This window comes from Spinacia oleracea, chromosome 2 (genome assembly GCF_020520425.1).
Source record: "Spinacia oleracea cultivar Varoflay chromosome 2, BTI_SOV_V1, whole genome shotgun sequence".
Classification (NCBI taxonomy): Eukaryota; Viridiplantae; Streptophyta; class Magnoliopsida; order Caryophyllales; family Amaranthaceae; genus Spinacia; species Spinacia oleracea.
This window is the reverse complement of record NC_079488.1, coordinates 86,547,675-86,571,382: the sequence shown is the minus strand read 5'-3', so window position 1 is coordinate 86,571,382 and position 23,708 is coordinate 86,547,675. Positions and strand designations below refer to the sequence as shown.

The 23,708-nt window shown below is 36.9% G+C and overlaps 1 protein-coding gene across 1 annotated transcript; it reads left to right on the top strand.

The window, feature by feature from the left end:
* On the top strand, positions 1-21,279 carry LOC110798543 (uncharacterized). Its single transcript, XM_022003728.2, has 10 exons — positions 1-740; positions 4,765-4,842; positions 5,085-5,126; positions 5,210-5,315; positions 7,227-7,285; positions 7,381-7,422; positions 7,504-7,608; positions 7,715-7,802; positions 15,861-15,907; positions 20,788-21,279. The coding sequence occupies exons 1-10, from the start codon at positions 222-224 to the stop codon at positions 20,863-20,865; spliced, it is 1,164 nt and encodes a 387-aa protein (XP_021859420.1). The 5' UTR covers positions 1-221; the 3' UTR covers positions 20,866-21,279.
* Positions 21,280-23,708: the final 2,429 nt, after the last annotated feature.

Genomic DNA, 23,708 nt, shown 5'->3' with positions numbered 1-23,708 from the left:
CCTAATGTTGTATCAATCTCTTTTCTTACCTTTAAAAAAAAAAAAATTTAATTGCTCAATGCCCAGTCATCTATCCCAATCAGCGCGCGAAATTACTAAATAACCCCTTGGGAGCTAATATGGTCATCTATCCCAATATGGTCGTTGACAAGCTCAGTCTCCTCCCTTCCGCTCAAACTTCGGTTTTTTTTTATCACTCTCACTAGTAGTAACCACCAACAATGGCGGCTGCAGCCCTAGAACGCTTTCTCTTTCATACTCGCCGAATCCCTCGTTCCCAAATCTCCTCCCTCTACCTCCACCGCCGCGGCTTCTGCTCGGAAAACACCCCACAACCTCCGCCAATCCAACCAGTGTCGTATGCTCCAAAACCCAAACCCGCCGACGAAACCCCACTTGAAAATGTTTCTCCATTATCGCCGTCGGAAGATACTATTTCATCGAGGGATTTGACGCGAGAAGATTATCGGTATTTGAAGGATTCGCCGATGACAATAACACCGGTTTCATATTCGAAGAAGGTGGCACCGCTTCCGGAGGATCGAGTGGTGACGGAGGAGGAGAGGGCGGAGCTGTGGACGGAGACGAGGAAGATTGAAGCGAATAATCGGGCGGTTCGGCGGGTTTTTAAGGTAGTTGAGGAAGAGAAGGAGGTTCCTTTTCCTACTTTGATTAAAGTGGAGAAGAAGGATGGTGATAGAAAGGTTTTTGATCTTCTGGAAGCTATTCACCAAGTCAAGGTTACTACATTTCCTTTACGCATTTTTCAATTTTTTGTGAATTTATAGGTTATGTGCAACTTTGAATTTATTTTTGGGTGTATATTGATGATCTTGAGTTTTTGAGCAATGGGTTGTGATAGCCGGAGTATCAAACATATTACAATCTTCTGAGTTTGCTTGTTACTGCAATTGAAAGAATAACAGATATAGTAAGGACTATAAAATGTGTCAATTGGAATATTTTGGTGTATATGAATGATCTTGACGTTTAGCAGTCGGTTGTGATGTTAGGAATATCAAATTAATATTTTGGTTTTGTTAGTGACTTCTAATTGAATGAATGTTATTTAGTGAAGATGGAAGTAATAGGATGGTGAGAAGATGAATTTTTGTTTCATTTTTTTAATGGTTCAGTATGATTATTCTAATTCGGTGATCTTTTGCCCGAGTCACTCCGTTGAATCGTTCTTGCTTACTCGCTCGGGTAGGGGATGTCCCAAGCTATGCCCAAAAAGAGGGGGTTTGAGAAAAAATGCTGATAAATATAACTATTTACCTAATAGTTAATAGGGTAGGTATATATAAGAAGTGTTTGTTAAGTTTTCTTCTGGAACTATAGAATCTTCTATATTTGAGAACTATTGTGATTGAGTAAACCCAAAAGTTACAGATTTGTTTCCTTACCTTTGATGATGGACATGTATTTTCTCCCAGGATAAATAATTAGTGACATATATTTAATGTATCGAATCAATTGCTGTGATCAAAAGTATTCAGAAGTATTATGAGAAACGGTTGTAGAAACGAATTGTAGTAACCTCAAGAAGGGAAATGCTTGTTGGAACATAAATGATTTTCTGCTTGTTATGTTGATATTTAAAGTTTGAGGTAATTGCCAGCCAGTGATGCCAAAACCTCTGGAGGAGTAAACTCTAATTTTCATGTCTTCTATTAATTTGAAGTATGCAATGCAAGAAGATCATGGTAATAATTTTCTATTATGCAACACTGATGTCTAATCACTTTCTCGAATCACATTCCATAGTCAACCTGCTTTTATAAGTTATTAGAGTTGACCGTGGTCCATAGTGAAAGGAAGTCACATATCCTTCATTTTAAAACATTGTGTTGGTGAAATTTCTCTTCATATATGACTTTGAGGTACTCAAGATTTAGGTCGTAGGGTTTGTTTTTTCAATAAAGAATTGCCAAATTTATATGGAACTGAACTTTTCAGAATGTTGCTGAATAAAAATGAACTGAACAAGTTTATGTTGATCCAAGTTTTGCTAATTGTAATTCAGTTTTAAGTATTTGAAATTGCAAGCTGAATTGAATTTGGATTTATTGAAGTATATAGAATAATAGAATACACCCTTTATGTGCTTGTCAAGGCTCCTTTGAGCTTCTTAGATGAATCCTTGACATTGATTGTTTGGTACTTTGGTCAAACATTCATGCAAGGTTCTGGTGCAAATGCCATGGTGACTTAGTCTTAAAAAGCATGGCGCAGGCTCACTCAGGCGTAAGGCACTTTTCTATGCCAGGGCATCCACCTAAAAAGGCGCACACCTCAATGCATCTTTGCGCTTGGCGCCTTATGATCTGAGGCAAATGTTCTGAGGCAAAGAGAAGAGGAGATTTTAGTCCAAAATTTTCCATAAAGCCCAAATAAAATTCAAATTAAACCATACTCTCTATTAAGATGCAAGTTCGAGTAGAAGCCCTCAACTAATTTCATGAAATTACTTCAGTTGAACCTGCAAATGAAAATCCATATTTACGGTAAACCTTAATTCGTGAAATCGTGGGTGGTGAAACAATTGAGAAATGGGTGGTTGCTGGTGAGCAATATCCGGTTGTTACCGGCATTAGATCTGCCGCTGGTCAGATGCTCCAGGGTCAGATCTGCTTTTCTTCGATCTTCTCCTCCCTTTTTCTGTTTGAGATTTTTTTGTTCTCCATCTTCTCATTTCTTTTGTTACCCTACTTCTTTTTATTAACTTACTGTTACAGCCTCATGAACCTGTCCTAATTTTTTTTCATTTTTTAAAAATCTTTTTCCTCCTTGTTTTTGATGATAGTCGGATTATTACATGTTTTGACCCCTTCTGATTTTTTGAAGTTTCTTTCTAGTAGTATTTTTAACTTATTTATTTACTTCATTCCCAAAAAAACGTAAAAATAATTTACGAAGTAAATAAAATAAAATTAGAAAATAAAAAACAAAGCTTCCCTTTGTCAATGAATTTAATTATTATATAATTATTATGTTGTGTTCGGTACAAAAGATGTGTAAGAAATCATTTCTAAGTTTTTGGCATTTTGGTGCGCCTCACCTATGAAAGGTGCGCGCCTGCTCCTTGTGCCTAGGCTCCATGGACTTTTGCACCTTGGTGCTTTTATAGATTGGAGTTCGAGACTTTTACCGTTCTTCACTTAGTTTCCTTCATTTGATTTGTGAAATTATCTACACCTAGAGCTGCAAACGAGCAAGTCGAGTCGAGTCGAGTTTTGGTTTGTTTGAGTTGAGCTTTGATGGGGCGAGGAGGAGTTTTGGTTAGTTTCAGCTGTGCTTGATAAGGAAATTTAGTGTTATAGCTTGAACGAGCTTTGGAAAATTTTGTCCCAGCTTCGCTTGTCAAGAGTATGGTTTGTTCACGAACATGCTCGTTTGAATTTCGAGTTTGAGCTCGAGCATGAACGATATTAAATCGAGGTTGATAATATAAATGAGCCTAAAGTTACCTTTAAAAATAAATAAGTTATGTATCAATTTAACTTATTTCAAGTGTTGTCCAACTTTTCTATAACAAAAACTTTGGCTATATTTTAACAACTAACTGAAAACTTTAATTTCAATTAAAAGATATAGAAATATATACACTAAAGCTATGTTACTCCGACACTCCATCGGACGGCTTGTGTCGGTGTCGACACGACCCGACCCGCGACACGACGCTCGACACGTGTCCGGGAAGGTGTCGACACCGGTGTCGGAAAAGGATCGGAAATGAAGTGTCGGGATCAATCGGGAGGAGAAAAAAATGAGTAAAAAAGTTCAAATTTTGCCATTCAAGATGAAGATATATATATAAGGTGTTAAAATTCATGTTACCTGTAACCAAAAACACTAGATCTTGAAGAGTTTAAAACCCTAGATCTAGAAATTGAAGGTCAGGGAAGGAGAAACAAGAAAAACATTGTTGGGGCTTTTGTTCCAGAAGAAAAACCGAGTAGATTGCACTATTCAATTTGCGTTTTCGTTGAAATTAATTTCTTGAGAATGCCATAGCCATGGATTCTGGCATTCCCTCTTTGAGTTTTCCCGTCGTTTGCTAGGTTTGTGTTTTGTCACTTCGTGGATTGGTGGACCTGTGGTTTTTTTACTTTATTAGTTTACCATGTTTTTTTTTTTTTTTTTTTTTTTTTTACCTTTATTTTTAATAGATTAAGGCATGGGAAGTGGGGGCAAACCCACGTGCAATATCTTTTCCCTTTTATTTTCTTTTTCTTTTGTTTTCTTTTTTTTTTCTTTTTTTTTTCCATTTATTACCTTACTTTTTATAAAGTGTCACTTCTTTTATCCGACACTTTGAATGGGAGCCGTGTCTAAAAAAAAGTCAAGACACTCCTTTGACCGTGTCGTAGTGTCTGCAAATATTTGGATCGAAGGGTCGGACACTCCGACACCCGTGTCGGACACGACACCGACACCCGTGTCTGAGTAACATAGCACTAAAGTAATTTTTAAATGTTGAAAGAGAATAAACAAGTTATGCTCGAATATAAACACACTTATAAACGAACTTAAAAGAGTTGTTCACGAACATTAACGAATCGAGCATGAAATTGTTTTTACTTAACAGGCTTAAATTTTTTGTTCATACTTGTTGATTAACTTAACAAATGAGCTTTGACTGAGCTTGTTTACGAGTAGTTCATGAACTTGCCACCTCATTTGCACCCCTGATGCACCTTTTTTTGTTTTTCTGAATGTTAGCAATCAATATATTTTGGTAACTTTTGCAATTTGTTTCAGGCTAAAGCTAAGAGAAATTTTGATGAAACTCTGGAAGCACATGTAAATTTGGGCATTGATCGACGCCGAAGTGATTTGGTATTGTCAGATTTCTTTTCTGTTCCATTATTTCAGATAAGATAGAATATCTTCATGATGTAATATGTAGTGCAATTTCATTTGAGATTTTGGAGATGTTTCTATTTTTCCAACTAGATCAAAGATGTATTATGTATGGTTCCCCTTAAAATGTCATGCTAGTGCTTATTTTTGGTGCATACTATGCTGTTTTGGTTGATGCTACTGCTAATGGCCTAATGCTGTATTCCACTGCATTGTAGGGTGTTAGTGGTGCTGTAGTTCTGCCTCATGGCACTGGGAAGGTATTCTTTAACTTGAAAACAGGAGACCTTATTTAAAAGTTCTCGTTGTAGTTTATTGATCCTAAAACGATCATGTCTTCTAGATTGTCAAAGTTGCTGTTTTTGCTGACGGAGCTGAAGCTGAGGAAGCACGAGCCGCAGGAGCTGATATTGTTGGAGCAGATGAACTTATTGAAGAAATAAGAACTAGTAATGATTTAATTATTTACGTAAATCTAGAAACTTGCATTTTATCAGTAGTGTTTCTGTAAAAAGGAGCTTAAAAATTACACGGAAGATGCAAAAAAGAGTGTCACACCTAAACATGTTTTCGCAATGTTGACTACTGTACATGTTACAGAGGGCAACACAGTGCAAGTTTCTGATATGTTCTGACAGAAAATAGGATCCACTTTGAAGCTAGGTTGCAACTAATTTGATTAAGGGGTGTTGGCAGATTGCACTGTTGCTCGATTTAATAGATTTAGTTTTTATAAGAATCAATGAGGAAAACTCTGTTGGATGAGGCTTTTGTATCTATTGGATGGTGTCCACGTTAAAAGACTAAAATACCCTACTTAAATTACTAATTAAATTGCATTTATCAAAATTGTTCACATTTCTTTACTCTTTAAATTATTTAAGTAATGATATTGTATTAATTAAATAAATTTTTTACATATTTGATACATATGTAAATTAGGAGTATGTTAATTAATACTGCCGAAATAAAAGGGACAAAAGTCCAAAAACATTATCAATAACAAAATTTAATTAGGAGAAAACTTAAAATATTTATATAAGACAATTTACTCAGTCAACGGGTGCATATAGGACTAGTATAAAATATAGGAAGTCATACCTGATACCTCCCTCCTTGTGGGTTCTATTCTAAATATTGGAGTTCACTTGATACTCTTTTCTTACAAAAATTAGTATTCACCCGATGATCAAGAATCAGAATTAGGTGGTTTAGCAATGTCTGTTTTTTAGTATGATTTTTGGTTATGGTTTTTTTGACGGTGAGAAAAGCAAGTATAGGAAGATCTGTAGGGTCATTCAGTATTCCTTGAGTTATGTTTGGTTCATTATACCCTGGATAACCACGTAATCAATTCCAAAATTTGCTTGAACAAAAGAACGGGGAGTGTTAATAGTATTAAGGTTAAACCAATCAATTCTAGCCATTTCCTTCAAAAAAAAATTGATGAGAAAAAACTTATTAATTGAAAATCATACGTTGTCTACAATAGAAATTAAAAATCAATCTAATTTGTGTCTAACATTCTAAATAAATTTACAGATCCAAGAAATCTAGTTTTGCCTTCTCCAATGGGGTCTAATGATCATACATAGTGTTCTTTTGATGGAGTTATATCTAGATAGCCAATGCAAATACGTACAGCAGGCAATCATAAAATGAATTCATCTAGAATACTGAACTACTATGTACAAACATAAACACAAATCTTCTATAATGAGAGTTTGAGATGTGTATCTATAGATGGGAGACCGGAGAATATTGTCATAGATGCAGGGATGGTTATTATTGGCATGAATACTATAGGAGAACTATTAGCTCTTGTAGAAAATGTTGATAGTTGGGCTTACCACTAACAAGAGCTGATAGTAGCCCCTAGGACTAACAATAATGGAGGATATGGTGTTGGGGTGGAGGAGAGAAAGATAGAGAGGAAAACCGCTTTCAGCACGGTTTTAAAAAGTTGTTTTGGTTTATGTTTCTAGCATCATTGCCTCGTGCAGCGCGAGGCTCTGAGAGGATGAGGAGGCAGACTCATGATTTTAATCTCAAATGTGATATCTAGTGCAGTAATGTTTGCAGAACCACATCCGCAGACAACGCGGATGGTTTGCTTATAGCCTAATATCTTGGTTGTAGTGAGCTAAAATTCTTCACAATGTGGTCGCTGTTGCTTAAATAATCATATTCGCATTCCCTGTTTTTTGTTGAAATAAAAGATTTCAAACATTCATTATGATTGAAATATGCGTCTTTAAGGTTGTTGCTTATATGTAATATTCCCATTCCCTGCTGTTTTGTTCATTGGGTATTCCGCCTGGTCTATGTTCCATCAACACCTTAACTTCAATTCTGTGCAGGTGGCAAGATCAACTTTGACAAATGTATAGCCACTCATTCGATGATGCAGCGTGTAACAGTAAGAAAATAATCTGCCTTATCAAAAATAAATAATAAGATGAGCGTTTATTCCAACAATAACTGTTTTTTTTTTTGTTTTTTTTTTTGTTTCAGAAAATAGGCAGAGTTCTCCGTGGCCTAACACCAAATGCCAAGGTAAATATCATACATACATTTAAATTTTCTTTGCAGCCGTTGAAATGATTCAGTTTTATTTACTGAGACTCGAATCTGTAGAAAGGTACTGTGACCAACAATGTTGCTGCGGCAGTAAGAGAGGCGAAGCAGGGATTGCTTGATTTCAGAATGAAGGATGCTATTGTTCATGTGGGGCTGGGGAAGGTATGCTGGCAATCTGTCATATTCTCGCATTTTTTTCTGCAACCACATTCTCCTATATTATACAATAAATTGCAAGATTTTCTCACTCCAGAGGCTGTGACCGCAGGTGAGTTTTCCAGAGGAAGCTTTGCATGAGAATGTTGGTGCATTTGTGAATGCTCTTTTGCTTGCAAAGCCTGTTGGGTTAAAGAAGAGTAAGTTACCTATATCTTATTTCTTCTTTTGCATTGTATTTCTGGTATGCGCATAACAGTGAGTGAGAGGTTCTATAAATTTTACGGGTTTCCCCTTTCCCGGAACAATTAGTCATCTCTTACAATTTGTTGCAAACGCTATAAAAATTTCAGAAATTCTTAAATACAACATGGATGTGTTAAAGTATGTCAATGTCTCAAACTGCACAACATTTTGACTCTATGGTGCCTTAGAGGCTTTTGAGGCACAAGAGATGAGATGAGAAGTGTGCTGTATTCTGTAAGCTTTTTTTCATAAAAAGAGTCATTAATTCTGGTGTCCTTTCTTTATATATTACGGAAAAGCAATTCATTTGTCCATGAAAAAAGAGCTGAAAGAGTCATTTATATTTGGCTTTGGGCTGTAATGGATTAATAGGGTGTAGAGCGTTGGTATGAGGTGGGATAGGGTTAGGATAAAGATAGGGATAGAGAATTTATCACGGGGAATTCATTAGTTTTGACCATATCCTTTGTTTTGTATGAGTTGGGAAAAGGATGGGGATAATAAACAAATTTATTAAAATACCCTTGCTTACTCTCTCATTCTCTCCCCCTTCCTTCCAGGGTACAACTGTCTTTTCATCCCCCTTTCTTATCCCCCCCCCCTAATCATACCACCCCTCCCTAGGTATAAAATGGAGGGATAAAGGGGGAATGTATCCCCATATTTATCCCTATCCTTACATAACAAACATAGGATAATAGAAGGGGGTTTTATGTGCTATAATTTCAATGAGAAGAACAAAACTTCAGATTATAAGAAATGGTCTTCGTCATATGGATCATAATCGGACAAATGATTTTTTTTTTTGATACTCCCTCTGTTTCAGAATAAGTGCAACCAATGTTATCAAAATTACGATATAAATCGTAAAACTGTACGATTTTACGGTCCCACTTTACGCAAGATTTGAATCGCTCGTAGAATCAGAATCAAGTTGAATCGTACACAAAGTCGTTCAAAATCGGTAGAATCGTCCAAAACCGTGATTTTTGATCGATTTTAATGATTCAGTTTTTACACATTAAACGAGCACATTGGTTGGCTATTTAGAAAATGGGCCAGACCCAATTATCAATTTGGTTAATTACTCTAGCAACCGCCCGGCATTCACTTACAAACTATGTCGCCCACAAATATCTTTGTCAAAATTCTTGAAGATGACTTGCTTCTCCTTCATGAACAACTGCTTTTTCATCAATGGCTACTTCCTTGATCTGATATAATCAACCCATTAACATCCAATTAACACCCTAATCGGCTCATATTTTTTTTAGTTTTCCTCTTGTCTTCCCCGCTCCTTCTCTTACATGGCTGCCATGGAAGAACGATGACCACCATAAAGATGCACCCATCACCACAACCACCGACCCCACCGCGATGGCATCGTAGCCTTCAACAATATCCACTGCTAAACCACCCTAACACCCAAACACCAACATCAACACCCTGAAACCAACCCACAACCACCCTCCCACACTGGAAACCTCCTAGAACCACACCTGCAACCACCTCTCCCACCCCGAAACAACTCAAAAACTTACCCCAACAACCACCTCTCCCACCCCGAAACAACTCAAAAACTTACCCCAACAACCACGAAAACCCCCAACCTGACCTTGAAAATCAGCCACACCAACCCATGAGCCTTAAAATTTGGAAAAAAAAACTAGAGATAAAATTTTATTAAAATTACCTTTTTATATCAATAATAATTGTTTTAAATTGTCAAATTCGACTACAAAAGCTCTTGGTATGAAGTTTTCATGGTCAAATTATACCATTAAAACATCAAATATGGCCATATAGATGGTGGAAAGCAAGAGAAATAAGAAATAGAAGGGCTCGTTGACGGTAGGGGATGACAACGTTGGAGGGGTCGGTGGTGTGAGAGAGGAGAGAGAAGGGCGGTGTGAGAGGAGAGAGATGGACAGTGGTGGAGGTTGTTGGGTTTTTCCGGCGAGCAACAACGAACCAACGATGGGTGGTGTAAGAGAGGAGAGAGAAGGGCCAGAGTGAGAGAGACGAGTTGCACATTCTGCTCGTAGTCTCTCTCTTAAGAGAGAAAACCACCGGAGCGGAGAGAGAAGGGCTGGGTGAGAGAGAAGAGGGGAGTTGCATATTCTGCTCCCGGTCTCTAACGGAGAAAACCACCGAGGCGTGCCAGAGCCATCTCCACCGTCGGATCTGAGCCATTGTTGCTCCTACAGTCGGGAACGTAGTTGTTGTTGTGGTGGACTTCGACCATGAATTTACCTTATTCTTTATTTAAGCTGAAACAATGGTCGCAAGACGCTGAGTTGATGGACTACGAAACCACTTCATTGTAGGAGCGGTGGTGGAGGTTGCTGGTTTTTCTGGCGAGCAACAACGAAGCAACGAATATAGGTTTTTTCCACTTGCTGGTTTTAGGAGAGAGGAGAGAGAATTGGAGGAAATGGGTTAATCAGGGTTAATTAGGGGGGTTAGTGATTAATCAGGTTGATTAGTAGTTAATGACGTCATTAAGGGTATTTTATGTATTTGATAAGCTTTTGAGGGTATTTGATGAATTTTGGAAACTCGATGGGTGTTTGGTGAATTTTGTGAAAACTGAGGGGTATCTCATGAAACAAAGTAAATGAACCAACTCTCCTCTCTTCTACAATTTCATATCTTTTACTTAACTTATGCTTGTGTTTTTCTTCTCCAACGACGATTCATGTTAGCCGACCCCAAAACATTTTGGGACTAAGGCTTTGTTGTTGTTGTTGTTTTTCTTCTCCTCGTGATTTTTTCTCTTCTAGTTGATGGGATTTGAAAATGTTACCCAAAATGGGTGAAATTCCTTACTTTTATTAAATATTTCCTCTTTTTTTTTTACTTGCACCATTTCCTTTTATGGCAGGCATTCACATGCTTTTTGGCGTGTTCATACACCAAATACCCATTTTTATTTTATATTTACCATTAGTACTTAACCTTTTCTACCTAATTTGTTTGTTATCACATGGACGTTCTTGATATTTGCTTCCTTTCTTAATGTTTGTGCCCAATCCAAACGGTGCAAGTAAAAAAAGATAGATAAAGTGTTTCTGAATTTATTCATCAATAAATTTTCAAAATAGTTAACGGCATTCCTAATGAACGATTTAATTGATCAATATGTTCAACTGCCATTGGATGCTATGAGGATTTGAGAAATGATAGTGTCAACTGTCAATGTGAGAGGTTTGGTATGATTATTGATAAGACCGTTAATATGCTTGTTTGAACTACGAAGTACATGCATGTATGACATATTGACATTGCATTATTCTTTAAAATATGTGTATGGTCTATCCTTCTAAAAATATATTTCGTTCTACCTTATTTGTGGTAAAGTAAGTATAAGTACATGTGAAACCAACGGAATAATAAGTATTTATTGTTGTTTATTGAAAGAATGGGTAAATACTAAATAGTTAACATGATTGTACAATCTTCACAAAATGTGTGGATTCTTACGATTTTACAATACGACTTTACCTTCCGATTCTTAGAGGCCCTTCTTGAGAGCTATACTTCCATTTTTGGCAACTTTAAATAACATTATAATCATCTTGCTCTCTCCTTCCACTTATCACACTTCCTATTCTTTTATTATTTTTCTCTCCTCCCACTTATTCACGCCCCACTACCTTTTGTTTTAATTTCTCTATTCTCTATGTGAATAAATTACTAATCCAATTATAGAGAAATTGGATTTTTATTGTGAATTGTAACATCTGCCTCTAGTTAAGGACAACTTGTCCTATAATCTTCTTTTATTTTATGAATAAGGTTCAATAAAATTATATATTATTGTACCTTGAGGTTGTTACAAATCTTTTATTTGTGGTTCCAAGTGTCGGACATGTGAAATGTCGAGTTTCTTTATAAAAGTAACAATTTTTTATTTTAAAGAATGATCTTTTGTCAGAACGGACCTTTTAAAGTCCAAAGATGGTGAGAAATGAGCTTATAAAAAGTTCGTTGTAAGATAGAACCTAAGTAGGACGGAACCTTTATCCATTTTCTGACCTTTGACTCCAATTTTCCGGCGTTGTCCAGCTCATGCCGGTCACATGTTTAATAAAAAAACCTTTTCTCTTCTTATTTTCCCCTCCATTTCCTCCAGTTCTCTAACAAACCTAAATACCTAACAAAACAAAACCTATGTTCTTCGACATTCTCCGTCTTCCCTCTCCTCTTCTTCTCAACCCTTGCATCAAACCTTAAAAAAAAGAAAAGTGAAATTACAAGAAGCGAAAGATCTCCTTCCACAAATTATTGTTAGAGGCTTGGCTCCTGATGCGATCACTTATAATCATCTGTTTCGTGGGTACGTGGGTGCTCTAGTGTTGGAAATATCACGAATCCATGGAGTTGTATGAATTTATGAAGAAAAGGGACATCAAACCAACCTTAATCACCTATCCTTCACTAATTGGTATAAGTAGCTAAGAAGAAGGCTTGTTGCTAGTAGATCTAATTTATCAAGAAATTGTGGGTTTCAATCTGACTCATGATAGAATGGTATATAATCGCCTTAATTTTGCATATGTGGAGCATGGTGACATTGAAAAGGCAATCTCTTTGCGTCATGAGATAGCGAGCAAGGAAATTGAGCTTGACAATATGACATAAAATAATTTGATTTTAGGGCATTTAAAACTGGGAGACCATAATAGTGGTGGATCTTGTGAAAGATGATACTTACGCTATACTAGTTGAAGAATACCGAAAGACTTTGATGGGGTATATGCTTGGTACCGAGAAATGGTTAACAAGGGTTTCTATTGGCTGCCAGCACCTGTAATGAGCATCTGTATTCTGTAATGAGCTTGTGAGTGGTCTTAAAGAAGGAATCTGAAATAATCTACTCAGAAATATGTGCAGAAATGATGCGGCAACAACCATGATGGTGTTGAATTTGTGTTAGCTGTAAAAAAAAATTGAGGAACCTTGACTTCCACGAACCTCAAATTGGACGAATTGTTGGAAAGAAATTGGTCCTTTTCCTCTTACCTTGTTCGAATGTGCACGAATTGTAATGGGAAACAACGATTCTTTTTCTTTTTAAGGTTTGATGCAAGGAGAAGAAGATAAGAGGGAAGACACAGAGAATGTCGAAGAACAAAGTTTTTTTTATATTTTTTAAGGTATTTAGGCTTGTTAGAGAATTGTAGGAAAATGGAGGGGAAAATAAGAAAAAAAAAGCTTTTTTATTGAACACGTGATCTTAGTTTAAAAAGGTGCAAGGCGCACAAGGGTCATGGAGCCTAGGCACAAGGCTAAGGCGCGCATCTTTTGGATACGAGGCGCACATAATTTGCTCATAAACCTTAAAATTCGATATAGAACAAAACTAACACAATTTTTACTCAAAACAACATAATACTATTGGAGTGCCATATTTTCGTGCCAGTTCATAAGCATCGCGTGATCCCATCGATGAAGTGCCAAAATTAGAACTTTCCAAGGTAATTACAAGTTGGAAATGCGAAAATTAACTCATATTATGCTACTGTCTGCCACTACCTAAAAAGCTTAGGTTGTAGAGATATGACCGCTGACAAGTCACATGGGGTGTGTTTATATCATTAAAAAAGAAAAAAAAGTAAATAAAAGATCCATGTCACCATGAAGACCGAAGGCGCACAAGGCGTTGTGCCTTGCGCCTTACCTAAGGCGCACGAAGGCGCGTGCCTGGTTGACATCAGTGAGCCTAGAGAGTTGAAGGCGCCAAAGGCTGCGCCTAGGTTTTTAAAGCTAAGCGCGTGAGCGGCACACGCTGGTTAACGCAGGAAAATTGGAGTCAAAGGTCGGAAAATGGGCAAAGGTCCCATCTTACAACAAGAAAACCATTTTAGGTCCTATCTTATAACAAATTTTTTATAAGGTGCTTTCTCACAATTTTTGGACTTTAAAAGGAAGGTCCTTTCTAACAAAAAATCCTTTGAAGAATGATTAATTTTGAGCTTCAAATAAAAGTGTGATGTGTCATACTCCTACTAGTTTTTTTCTATTTTGTCCTCTTCTTTTAATTAGTTTTATTCTCTAATGCATAAACTCCACCGCCTGTTGACCTATAATAAAATTTGCGTTGTCCCTTTATTTTTCACATTTGGAATGACAATCTGTTTCAAATATTGTGTATTTACTTCCTATCCATTAAAGCCTTGGTGTTAACAGAAAAGCACTTTGCTGTCTATTGATTGGTGAGCTGCATCAGGTGGAAATTCTCAGAGAGAGAGTGAAGTCCTCACCAAAACAACTCAAAAAGGAAGAATTAGCCAAAGATGTAAAAAAGAGTTCAAAATATTGTTTTTTGCTTAGAACTTTTAGCACCGCCAACTTTTAAAGGTTTGCATGAGAATATTCTTGCAGCAAAAGTGTCCTATTCTTTCTTCTGCAGTTTCTATGACCCTTTATCACTTTGTTTTAAAATCATTTTTTCTCGAGGAAGTACTAAATGGATGAAACCCGGTCTGCTGTCCTCTTTGATTTTGTACGCCAATTCTCAACTTTCTAAATGACCGTATTTGCCACTTTAACCATTACTGATGAAATTTGCTTATTTTTATTTCAAGCACCACATTAACAGGGGGCACAGAATTTGGAGGAACTCTCAACTTTTAAAATAACCCTGTCCACTACCCTAACCTTGACTGGTAAAATTGTCTGATTGTTATCTCAAGGTTATAAGTTGCAACTTGCAAGGCCTGGGTTCGTTATAGGCAACAATAAATATAGAGGGATACTTGACGGACAATCATTTCTAAGAGTAGTTCGTAAAAGGTAGTTTTTTTAGAGAAATGCTCAACCATGGCGTTGCGTTTTATCTCTTTAAATGGTAACCAAAAAAAAAAACCATATTATCACAAATGATCCTCTGTTTTTGAAATAAACGTTCCATAACCTCGTTTAGCTAATCAGTTAAATTTCTGTTGACTTTATTTCAGATAAAGGAATTTCATTTTTTAGTCAAACCCTTCCCTCCCTCCTCGTATGACAGTGCCTCACTACTTCCTCTGACCAGCTACCACGTCCACCCCTACCACCCATCTTTGCCCTCCCTGCTCCCTCCAACCATCACGACCCATAGCCAGTTAGCTATCGTCTTAGCATTCATCACCAACTTTCAATCTTGCATTTCTCCACCATGTCCCTCATTTATAAATGCCCAAATCCATAACTCCCCCAATCACTCACCGCCTCAACAGCCACCTGCCATCTCCTTAACAATGGCCTCAACCACCAACAAAGGAAGTTAGATCTGAGCAAGAGAAGGAGGGAGATAAAACAGTCCGTGGAAGTAAAGAAATTTACCTGTCCATTAAGAAAATTTATAACTATAATTATAGACCACATATGGTTAAATTTAAGCATTGGAACTTTAGAAAAGGGGCATTTGTGTAATTTCACGCCCCACTAACAGTTCACTAAAGAAAATGGTCTACAATGTCACAGAACAATGTTATACACAATCACGGGGCTATTTCGATTTTTTTTTAGGCTACCAGATGTAGAAAGACAAACCATAGGGTTACCATTGAGTATTTTCCTTCTAATTTTCTTGCCATGTCTATCCTTGGACTCCTTTTTTAAACAATAAGAAAGAATGCGTTCCTTACTTCCTTAGACTGCCACCTGAATTCCTGAAGACAACCTAGAGTTATAAGATTCCTGTACATTGCTACAAGGGAGACCATTAAAATGTGAAATATGTAAGGTTTGTGAGGAACAATATGTACAGTTTTGCGCTTCTCCCCAAGTTAGCCATTTCATATTCCATCTTAAATCTCATGATCTCTGGATGTTTTAGCATCGTGGGTGCTTCGTCTTCTGTATGGTTGATTTATGATGTGACTGATGTGCATGTCATAGGATGTCGAGGGTTTTTGCATGACTACTAAATTCTTGTAACTTTAATGTTTGATTTATTTAGAGTGGGAGATTTCCTCATAGGTTTTCATGTCTGACTGACACTTCCATGCTATTGTATTTTGCAGCTTCAAAGTATGCTGGCTACGTGAATTCTTTCCATCTATGTAGTACGGTAAGTTAATGCTATTTGTACTGTAACAACTCTTCATAAATTTTTGCTTGTCACAAATATTTGATTGTGGCTTAATATGTCATATGCTCTGCATTTACTTATCACTCCTAACAAATATCATCTATGCTCACCTAACTGCCTGCCTATACTGGCCTATCCACATATATGGAGGGGTGGGGGAAAGGTTTGAGACTTCAGATTTTTCGTACTTATTGTCCTATCTCCTACTCTACCTCTGCTAATTTGATAACAGAATTGAAGGGAAGAAGAAGATGAAATTTGATTAATGAGAAAATTACAAAAATAGTAAAAGATATTCAAGCTTTTGAGAAGCTTGTTTTTCTCCTAACTAAGCACTAAAGCCAAATGGAAATACTTAATAATATTCTTCATGATTTCCCCCTCTAATCTCCTCTATATCTAAACCCACTCATTCTGTTTTGTCCCTCCCTTCTGAATGATTCTTTCTACTTTCTTCTCAAGCTACCCAAAATGAAATTTCCAAGTCATTTCTTAGTATACCCCCCCCCCCCCACCCCTCCCCTCGTTGAAATTCTGTTGTAGTTCATTTTTATATCAAACTTGTCATATGAAGTTAATTGATACAGATTCAAAGAAAACTTTAGTTGATTAGGCCAACCCTTATCCTTGAATAACTTTCAATTGTTTGCTTCAAAACAAGAGTTTCCGGACACAGCAATTTGGCAGACGTTTCCAGGTTGACACGACCTGAAAAAGATTCGGGGTCTGGATATGCCTAGTTGTCCTCGGATACGGCTGCCCACAGTAACCAGAAATTAGAGAGAAGCCGACAAAGATCCGGATACGGAATACGGTCCGGATATGCCTAGTTGTGGCTGTCCATACTAACCAGAAATAAGATAGAAGGGAAGAAGGTATGGGTGGTAATTGGTCTTGGAAACTTCTGAGATCTAGGGTTTGAAAGGAAAACCGTATGTATTGTTAATCAGAGATGATTCCACCCTACTAAGAATATGTGTGGGGTTTTGTTCGATGGGTAGAGGCGAGCCGCTTGAGATAGCCGGAGCTCCAGTTGCCTTCTCCAGTGATGTGCTGGATAGTTTTCCTCTCTTCATTGTGCGGCTAGTGAAATAATATTATTACCTTTTTTTCCCCTTCACATGAGACACGGCTTCTAGAGTTTGGGCTTTGTTTTTAGGGTTGGGCCAATTATTAGCTCTTATTTGTGGGTTGCAACTAAAACTTGTAATACTGTTTTTCAAGGGACTAATGTCTTAGGGTGTGTTTGGCCTAGTTTCTAAAAAACAGTTTCCGTTTCTTTGGAAGTAGTTTTCTATAAATTGTTTCTAGCAACACTCAGGAGAAACAAAAGTGTTTGGCCATTATAATTTAGAAGTGCTTTTGGGAAGTAGAAATAATTATACTTCCTCCGTTCTGTAATATCGCACCATTTGGTTTTTTACACTATTCACACTACGACTTTGGTCATTTTTTGTGATTTCTACGTACGAAAATTGTAGTCATGTGGGGTCATGTTAGATTCGTATCGATATATATTTTCTAAATATCAATTTTTTATAATTTTTACTTACACACAATTTGAGATATTAAGAGTGAAAGTAATGTATTAAAGGGGTAAAAGTCAACCATGGTGCGATATTTAAGGAACGGAGGAAGTATTTATGTTTAGCCTATTGGTTACTTATGGTTTCCGTATTATTTTAATATTTAAAACCACGGAATATACTACCTATTTGGGGAAAAGGACGATTAAAAACAAGTATGAAATCCGGAGAAAGAGAAAAAAATTCCATGAACTCTTGAACATTTGTTTGAGTGACAGAATTCTCCATAACCGCAAACAACAATTGACTGCAAAATAAGCAAAAGTTCTGTTTGCTTCTCTCCACATAGCCAGAGCCCAAGGAATGATTGTGAAGCCATAAATAAAAAAAAACACATTAAAAATGCATCCTAATTTGCATTACAGAATAAAAGAAAAGTTCAATTAAAGCTCCTAATTTGCTGCATTTTTTTGCCATGTAGCAAAGTAGTCAAGAGGAGGACAAGGATCCCATTTTCGTTGAAATTTAGAGTATTTAAGGTTCTGCTCATAACAAAAAGAATCTAAAATATTTTCGAAATTACTGCTCGCCATTGTGATAGTGGAGGTGACATACTGAAATATTTTCTATTGTGTCCTAAATGGAGGTTAGAGAGTAATGGGAGAGGCGAATAGATGAGAGAGATCAATTGTATGAAAATTGGAAAGTTTCTGAAACATGTTGAGCAGACTCAGGAGAGAGACGGGGAGGAAGATCAATTCTGTTATTCTGGTCATCTTTTTATTATTGGTGTGAACGTGTGGTATTATAGTCCGGGCGGAAATTTCATTAAATGAAACCCACAGCTCCCCGAGAAACAGCTTCAGAAGCCCAAAATCCGAGCTTCTGTTTCTAGAGCTTTTAGGAACAGATTTGGGCTTCTTGGCATTTGGTTTCTACTTTTATTTTTACCCCCGTTTAGCCAAGTTTCTGTTTCAGTCATAGAAAAGCTCTATAAGCTTGGTCAAACACCCCCTTACACCATTTTACAGACACACACTTACATTATTACTCCCTCCGTCCCAGAATACTCGTTACACGTTCCTTTTTCATCCGTCTCAGATTACTCGTTACACTTTTTTTCCAACCCATTTTAGGAAAGTTTTTATTATATTTTAATAGATGTCCCTTTCTTACTTTGGCCCACCACACAAATATTTTAATTTCAACTCTTCTATCCTTCAATATAAAAATATCATACATTCTCCTTCCTCTAATATTAAAATGCTCTAGTAACTTCCATTACATCTACTTTTTAATAATATAATAAATTGATAACCACACTACCACTTATCGCATTAAACTGTGTGCTAGTAGAGTGTAACGACGACTATTTAGGGACGGAGAGAGTAATAAAAAAGAACTAAAATTGCCATAACCCTGCTACCCGGTCCAAGTTTATGACGGTGTCCTCGATCTTATGTTTTCAAATTTTCTGTGTGGGACACTGTAAAGAACTGCTAATTTTGAGCAGATGGCAGAATATGTAATAATTTGATTGATGGATGAACGAACACGAAATGGGATACAAAAGTAGTTTAGTCAACACCAACTCCAAGTTTAGTGACTTGAAGTCACTACTCTCCAAAGCCTAAGCTTTACCATAATCTCAACATGCCTCTCATAACCTAATATGCTTTTATTTATAGGAAAAATTGCTTTAAATAATCCAACCTTTCGACGATTTCCCGTTAATAATAAAACCTTTAGATTATTATGTAATAATCCAACCTTTGCACCCCGTTAAATTTTATTGCACCCAACCGGTCACCAACCTGATACAGTAGGTACCCTGTACATGTGTCATGCAATCATTCGTTATAATTCTATTTTAAATAAAAAAAATTCTATTACTTCATTACTTCTTCTTTTTTCCTTCCTTTCTTCCTCAATTCGAAACCCATTATCAATTTATCATCCTATGTTGATAATCAAAATTAACAAAATCCCCCATTATCATCATTAATTGATAATCAAAATCAACAAATGAGTACTTTTGTTTTTGTTCCTTCCTTTCTTCCTCAATTCGAAACCCTATTATCAATTTATCATCATCTATTGATCAACGAAATCCCCCATTATCATCATCAATTGATAATCAAAATCAACAAAATGATATCATCCTGATTTATGTGAAATAAAATGTCATGAGTCAGGAAAAATCAACACCTCGTAATTCACGAAATCTTTGAAAGCATGTTAAGATGTAGAACTCAGTTTAAGGATTAGAATCAATTTCATGGGTAAGGGCACCACTCACTGAATGTTCTTAGTGGCGGTGAGAAATCGCGACGCTGTGATCTAAGGACCCCATCATAATTAATCCATTTTCTTCTTGCTGGAATTTTTTGATCGACACTTATGCAAAAATTAGGGAGTTGTTCTTAAAGTTAAGGAGAGACAGTATCAATTAGTATGATAGATTCTAGAATGTTGGGTTAAACCCTCTGGTATTGCAAGGAAAGAGGGAAGAAAACAAAGAGGCAGGATATGGTGTTCATGGGTGGCCACTGAAGTGGTGATGGTCGATGAGATAGAATAGAGTTTGGTTGAGGGAGGAGAAGCGACCTGTGTGAGAGTGTTAGGGAGGGGTCTGAAATTGGAGAAGTTTTTGATTGAGGAGAAACTTTGGGAATTTGGGAGTGAGGTGAGATCACTCATATCAGAGATTAGAAATGAGGGAGGAAGAAGTAGAAAGGAGGGAGGAAGGAGGTAAAAAAAGAAATTAAAAAATAAAATATTTGACCTTACTTAGCCGGTTTCCCATCATTTGGGTTCAATAAAAGTTAATGTGGTGCAAAGGTTGGATTATTAGAAAATAATCCGAAGGTTGAATTATTAACGGAAAATCGTCCAAAGATTGGATTATTTAAAGTAATTATTCCTTATTTATAACCATTCTACTACATCTACCTAATTCGTCTTCTACCTAATATTACTCACTACCTATTATGCCCTTCCCTTACACTTGATTCATTACAAACACTCAGATTTGTACCCGTGTCCAAGTAACATAGATTTTTTGAGTTATCTTACGGGGCTTGCTTAGTTATTTTTTCAATTGTTTTCGGGTGGGTTTTCCGGTGGTGCATGTTTGAGTAGTGTGTGTTTAGTGGAATCCGCAAAGGGTTACATGGTTCCTAAGGTTTTTAGACAATGGGGTAAGTTGCTTTTAGGAAGAATACCATATCCCCCACACAGTTCCTATATCCAGTTAAGTTATCACTGAATTGACGAGTTTATTTTAAACTTTTTCCTTATATAACTGTCTTTTATGTTTTACTCTGTGCATAGATGGGTCCGGGATTTCCGATATCAATACAGTCGTTATCCAGAGCTGCAGATCAGTACGTCAAATTGCGTCCACAATGACAATGCACTAATCTTTTGAAGCTACCAAGTTGGATTATTTGGCCCGATGTCTATTTAATCTATAGAGGTCTCAGATGCTGGGGAAACTGGTCTGTACAAGATGGACTTGTATCTTTTTACCGAGGATAAGAGATTAGATTCGATGACAACTAAATTGGTTTTCGTGTCATATGTTTATAGAGTAGTGATAGCCTGACTGGTTCCCCCTCCCTACGAAGTTTAAACCGGGTTTACTTGAGTTATTGACACTGTTTTGGTTTTTGGTTCTGAAGTTTCATTATCTAGTTTTTATCTAGAACTGATTTAAGAGCAAAGACCTCATTATTGACTTGCAGTTATATCGACAGGAATGTAATAAGTTAAAATTGTAGTGACAACTCAAAATAATAAGTTCTTTGAGATTTTCCTTTTTTATTTGTTTGCTTTTATAGTGTGTGTCGATACTAGGTTCTCCAAATGAAATTCTACAATTTGGTGAAATGACTTTTTACTGTTCAGGAATCAGAGAATTTGCAATTCTATCCTGGACATAGCGCTGTCAAAAAGTGAAATTGACGGAAACCAATCGGCCGTAATCAATCGATATACGAACCAAAATATATTTGAGAAATAGGGATTTCATAATTGAAACGTTTTGATTAGATGTTGATTTGAAATCCAATTTAACCCGTTAATCCAAGTTCCTAACCTATATCTCTAGCAACTAGAGGAGATCCACAACCCAATTTGCACCAGATAACTTTTAACCGAACTGAAGTCGCATAATAACAATATGAAAACTGATTTAATAATTGGAACCGATAAAACATGATATCTGATTTAACCTGACTCTTCACAACCCAAATCCGACCTCAATCGAATTGTTGTCTAAATTACTCCCTATATATGTCCTTAAAAGATTTCCCTAGATAATATTTTTCACTTTATTAGAAAAGAAGGCAAAAGAACAGCAGGAAGGTTGATAAGCTTTGTCATTTTGCTAATTTAAATAATAGAAATGGTATGGGAAACATGTGCTGAACACATATTATAAATGGTATGGGACAAACCAAAATGGAAATTTGGGTAATATTTTAGGGACGGAGGGAATATACATGAAATCTGAAATAATAATCCGATACAAATTGACACGATAACCTAAAGCCACGAGAGATTAAACAAACTCGATTTAACATGAATCTGTTTCAATTTACTCGTGTTTATTCTGAATCAAGTAAACCAAATTATACTATTTTGTTGACAAATGACAATGAAATTTACTTCGATAGATGAAAGGTTATTCAATGTTTTTTTTGTAGACGCCACATTTGACCTTCGTCCCAAAGCGGAAAGTTTGATGATGAAGCTATGACCCACTTGTCCAACGCTCTCTTGATCAAGCGAACGAGCACCTTGCAACTGACCGAAAAGATCGCCCCAAAACTTCTATTTATACTAACTGTCGAAAATAATAACCGCTATGGTAAGTAGATGCTAAATATAAAATCTGACCAAGATAGATTTTAAGTGTCAAAAGATAAAATTGCATTTCCATTAGTCTTTTATAATATACCTCCAGCTTACATTTCCGGCACCCGGACTCTACCTCCGGAAGAACAAACCGGCACCCGAACTCTACCTCTGTGTACGGGGTGATTACTTTTTCAGAGCAAGCACAACAGTCTAAGACGGTTGTACTTACTCTGAGGGGGCTAGTTGTACGGGATACTCCCGTAGGCCCAGTTCTATACCAGAATACCATATTCTAGTATTTTGGGCCCAGAGAGTAATAAAGGCAAAGGCCCAATCCATGACCTAATAATCCATAAAATCCCTATAAAGGGGGAAGGTAAAGAGGACAACTTCTCTACACTCTCTACTCCCTCTTCTCTGTACTCCATCTCTTTATGATATATTACTAATGTTGGGCGTCGGAGGCCCCGATCCGGGGAACCTCCCTCGGATTCGGGGTTTCATTTGCAGGAAATCACCTCCACGTTCAAGATACGAAGATCCGACCACACCATCCGATTCCAATACCGGAACAATTGGCGCTAGAAGGAGGGGCACAATAACATACCATTGTGCCCAGAATCTCCGAACATAAAATCCCATTTTCATCCTCTCAGATCTACAAAGAAACAGGTTAAAAGCTGTATACAGAATACATAAACCCATCGCAATTCGACATCCACAAATAAGCAAAGATAAAAACAAAATAAAGAAAAGACCAATGTTGATTTCTCTCCTCAAGCACAACGTGCCGCTTACAAAAAAAAAAAGCCACTGCAGACTCTATTACCCAAAATAAAAAGCCATTGCAGAGTCTATGACCCAAAACAAATTACTCCCCAAAACAAATTCAGTCTCAAATTCATAAATTTAGAAGGGTCAGATCTAAAAAACTCAGTTAAAAGAAGAAAAAGAAAAGGAAAAGGCAAGCATCAAAGTAAGGGTAAAGGGAAGTGCATAATTTGGGCATAAACATAGCAACACCGACTAAGTGTTGGTTGCTGAATTGCTCCGCTAACGGCAACGCTACCAGAGCACCGATACCAAAGATATGCTTCCTCTCTCCTTATTTGTGTGATTAAGATGATGTTTTGACTATTGAACGCCCAATCCATGATAAACGTACCCATTACTTGCCGTTTGAAATGACCTGACCCATTGCCGACTGTATTATTGCTGGTAAAGATTACCTGATTAGTTTCCGGCTGTATAAATGGCCGGTAACGATTACCTGGCTAAGAACATCCCGTAAAATTACTTAACCCATAGCCGATCGCGTTATTGTCGGCTAAAATTACCTGACCCATTGCCGACTGCATTATTGCCGGCTAAAATTACCTGACCCATTGCAT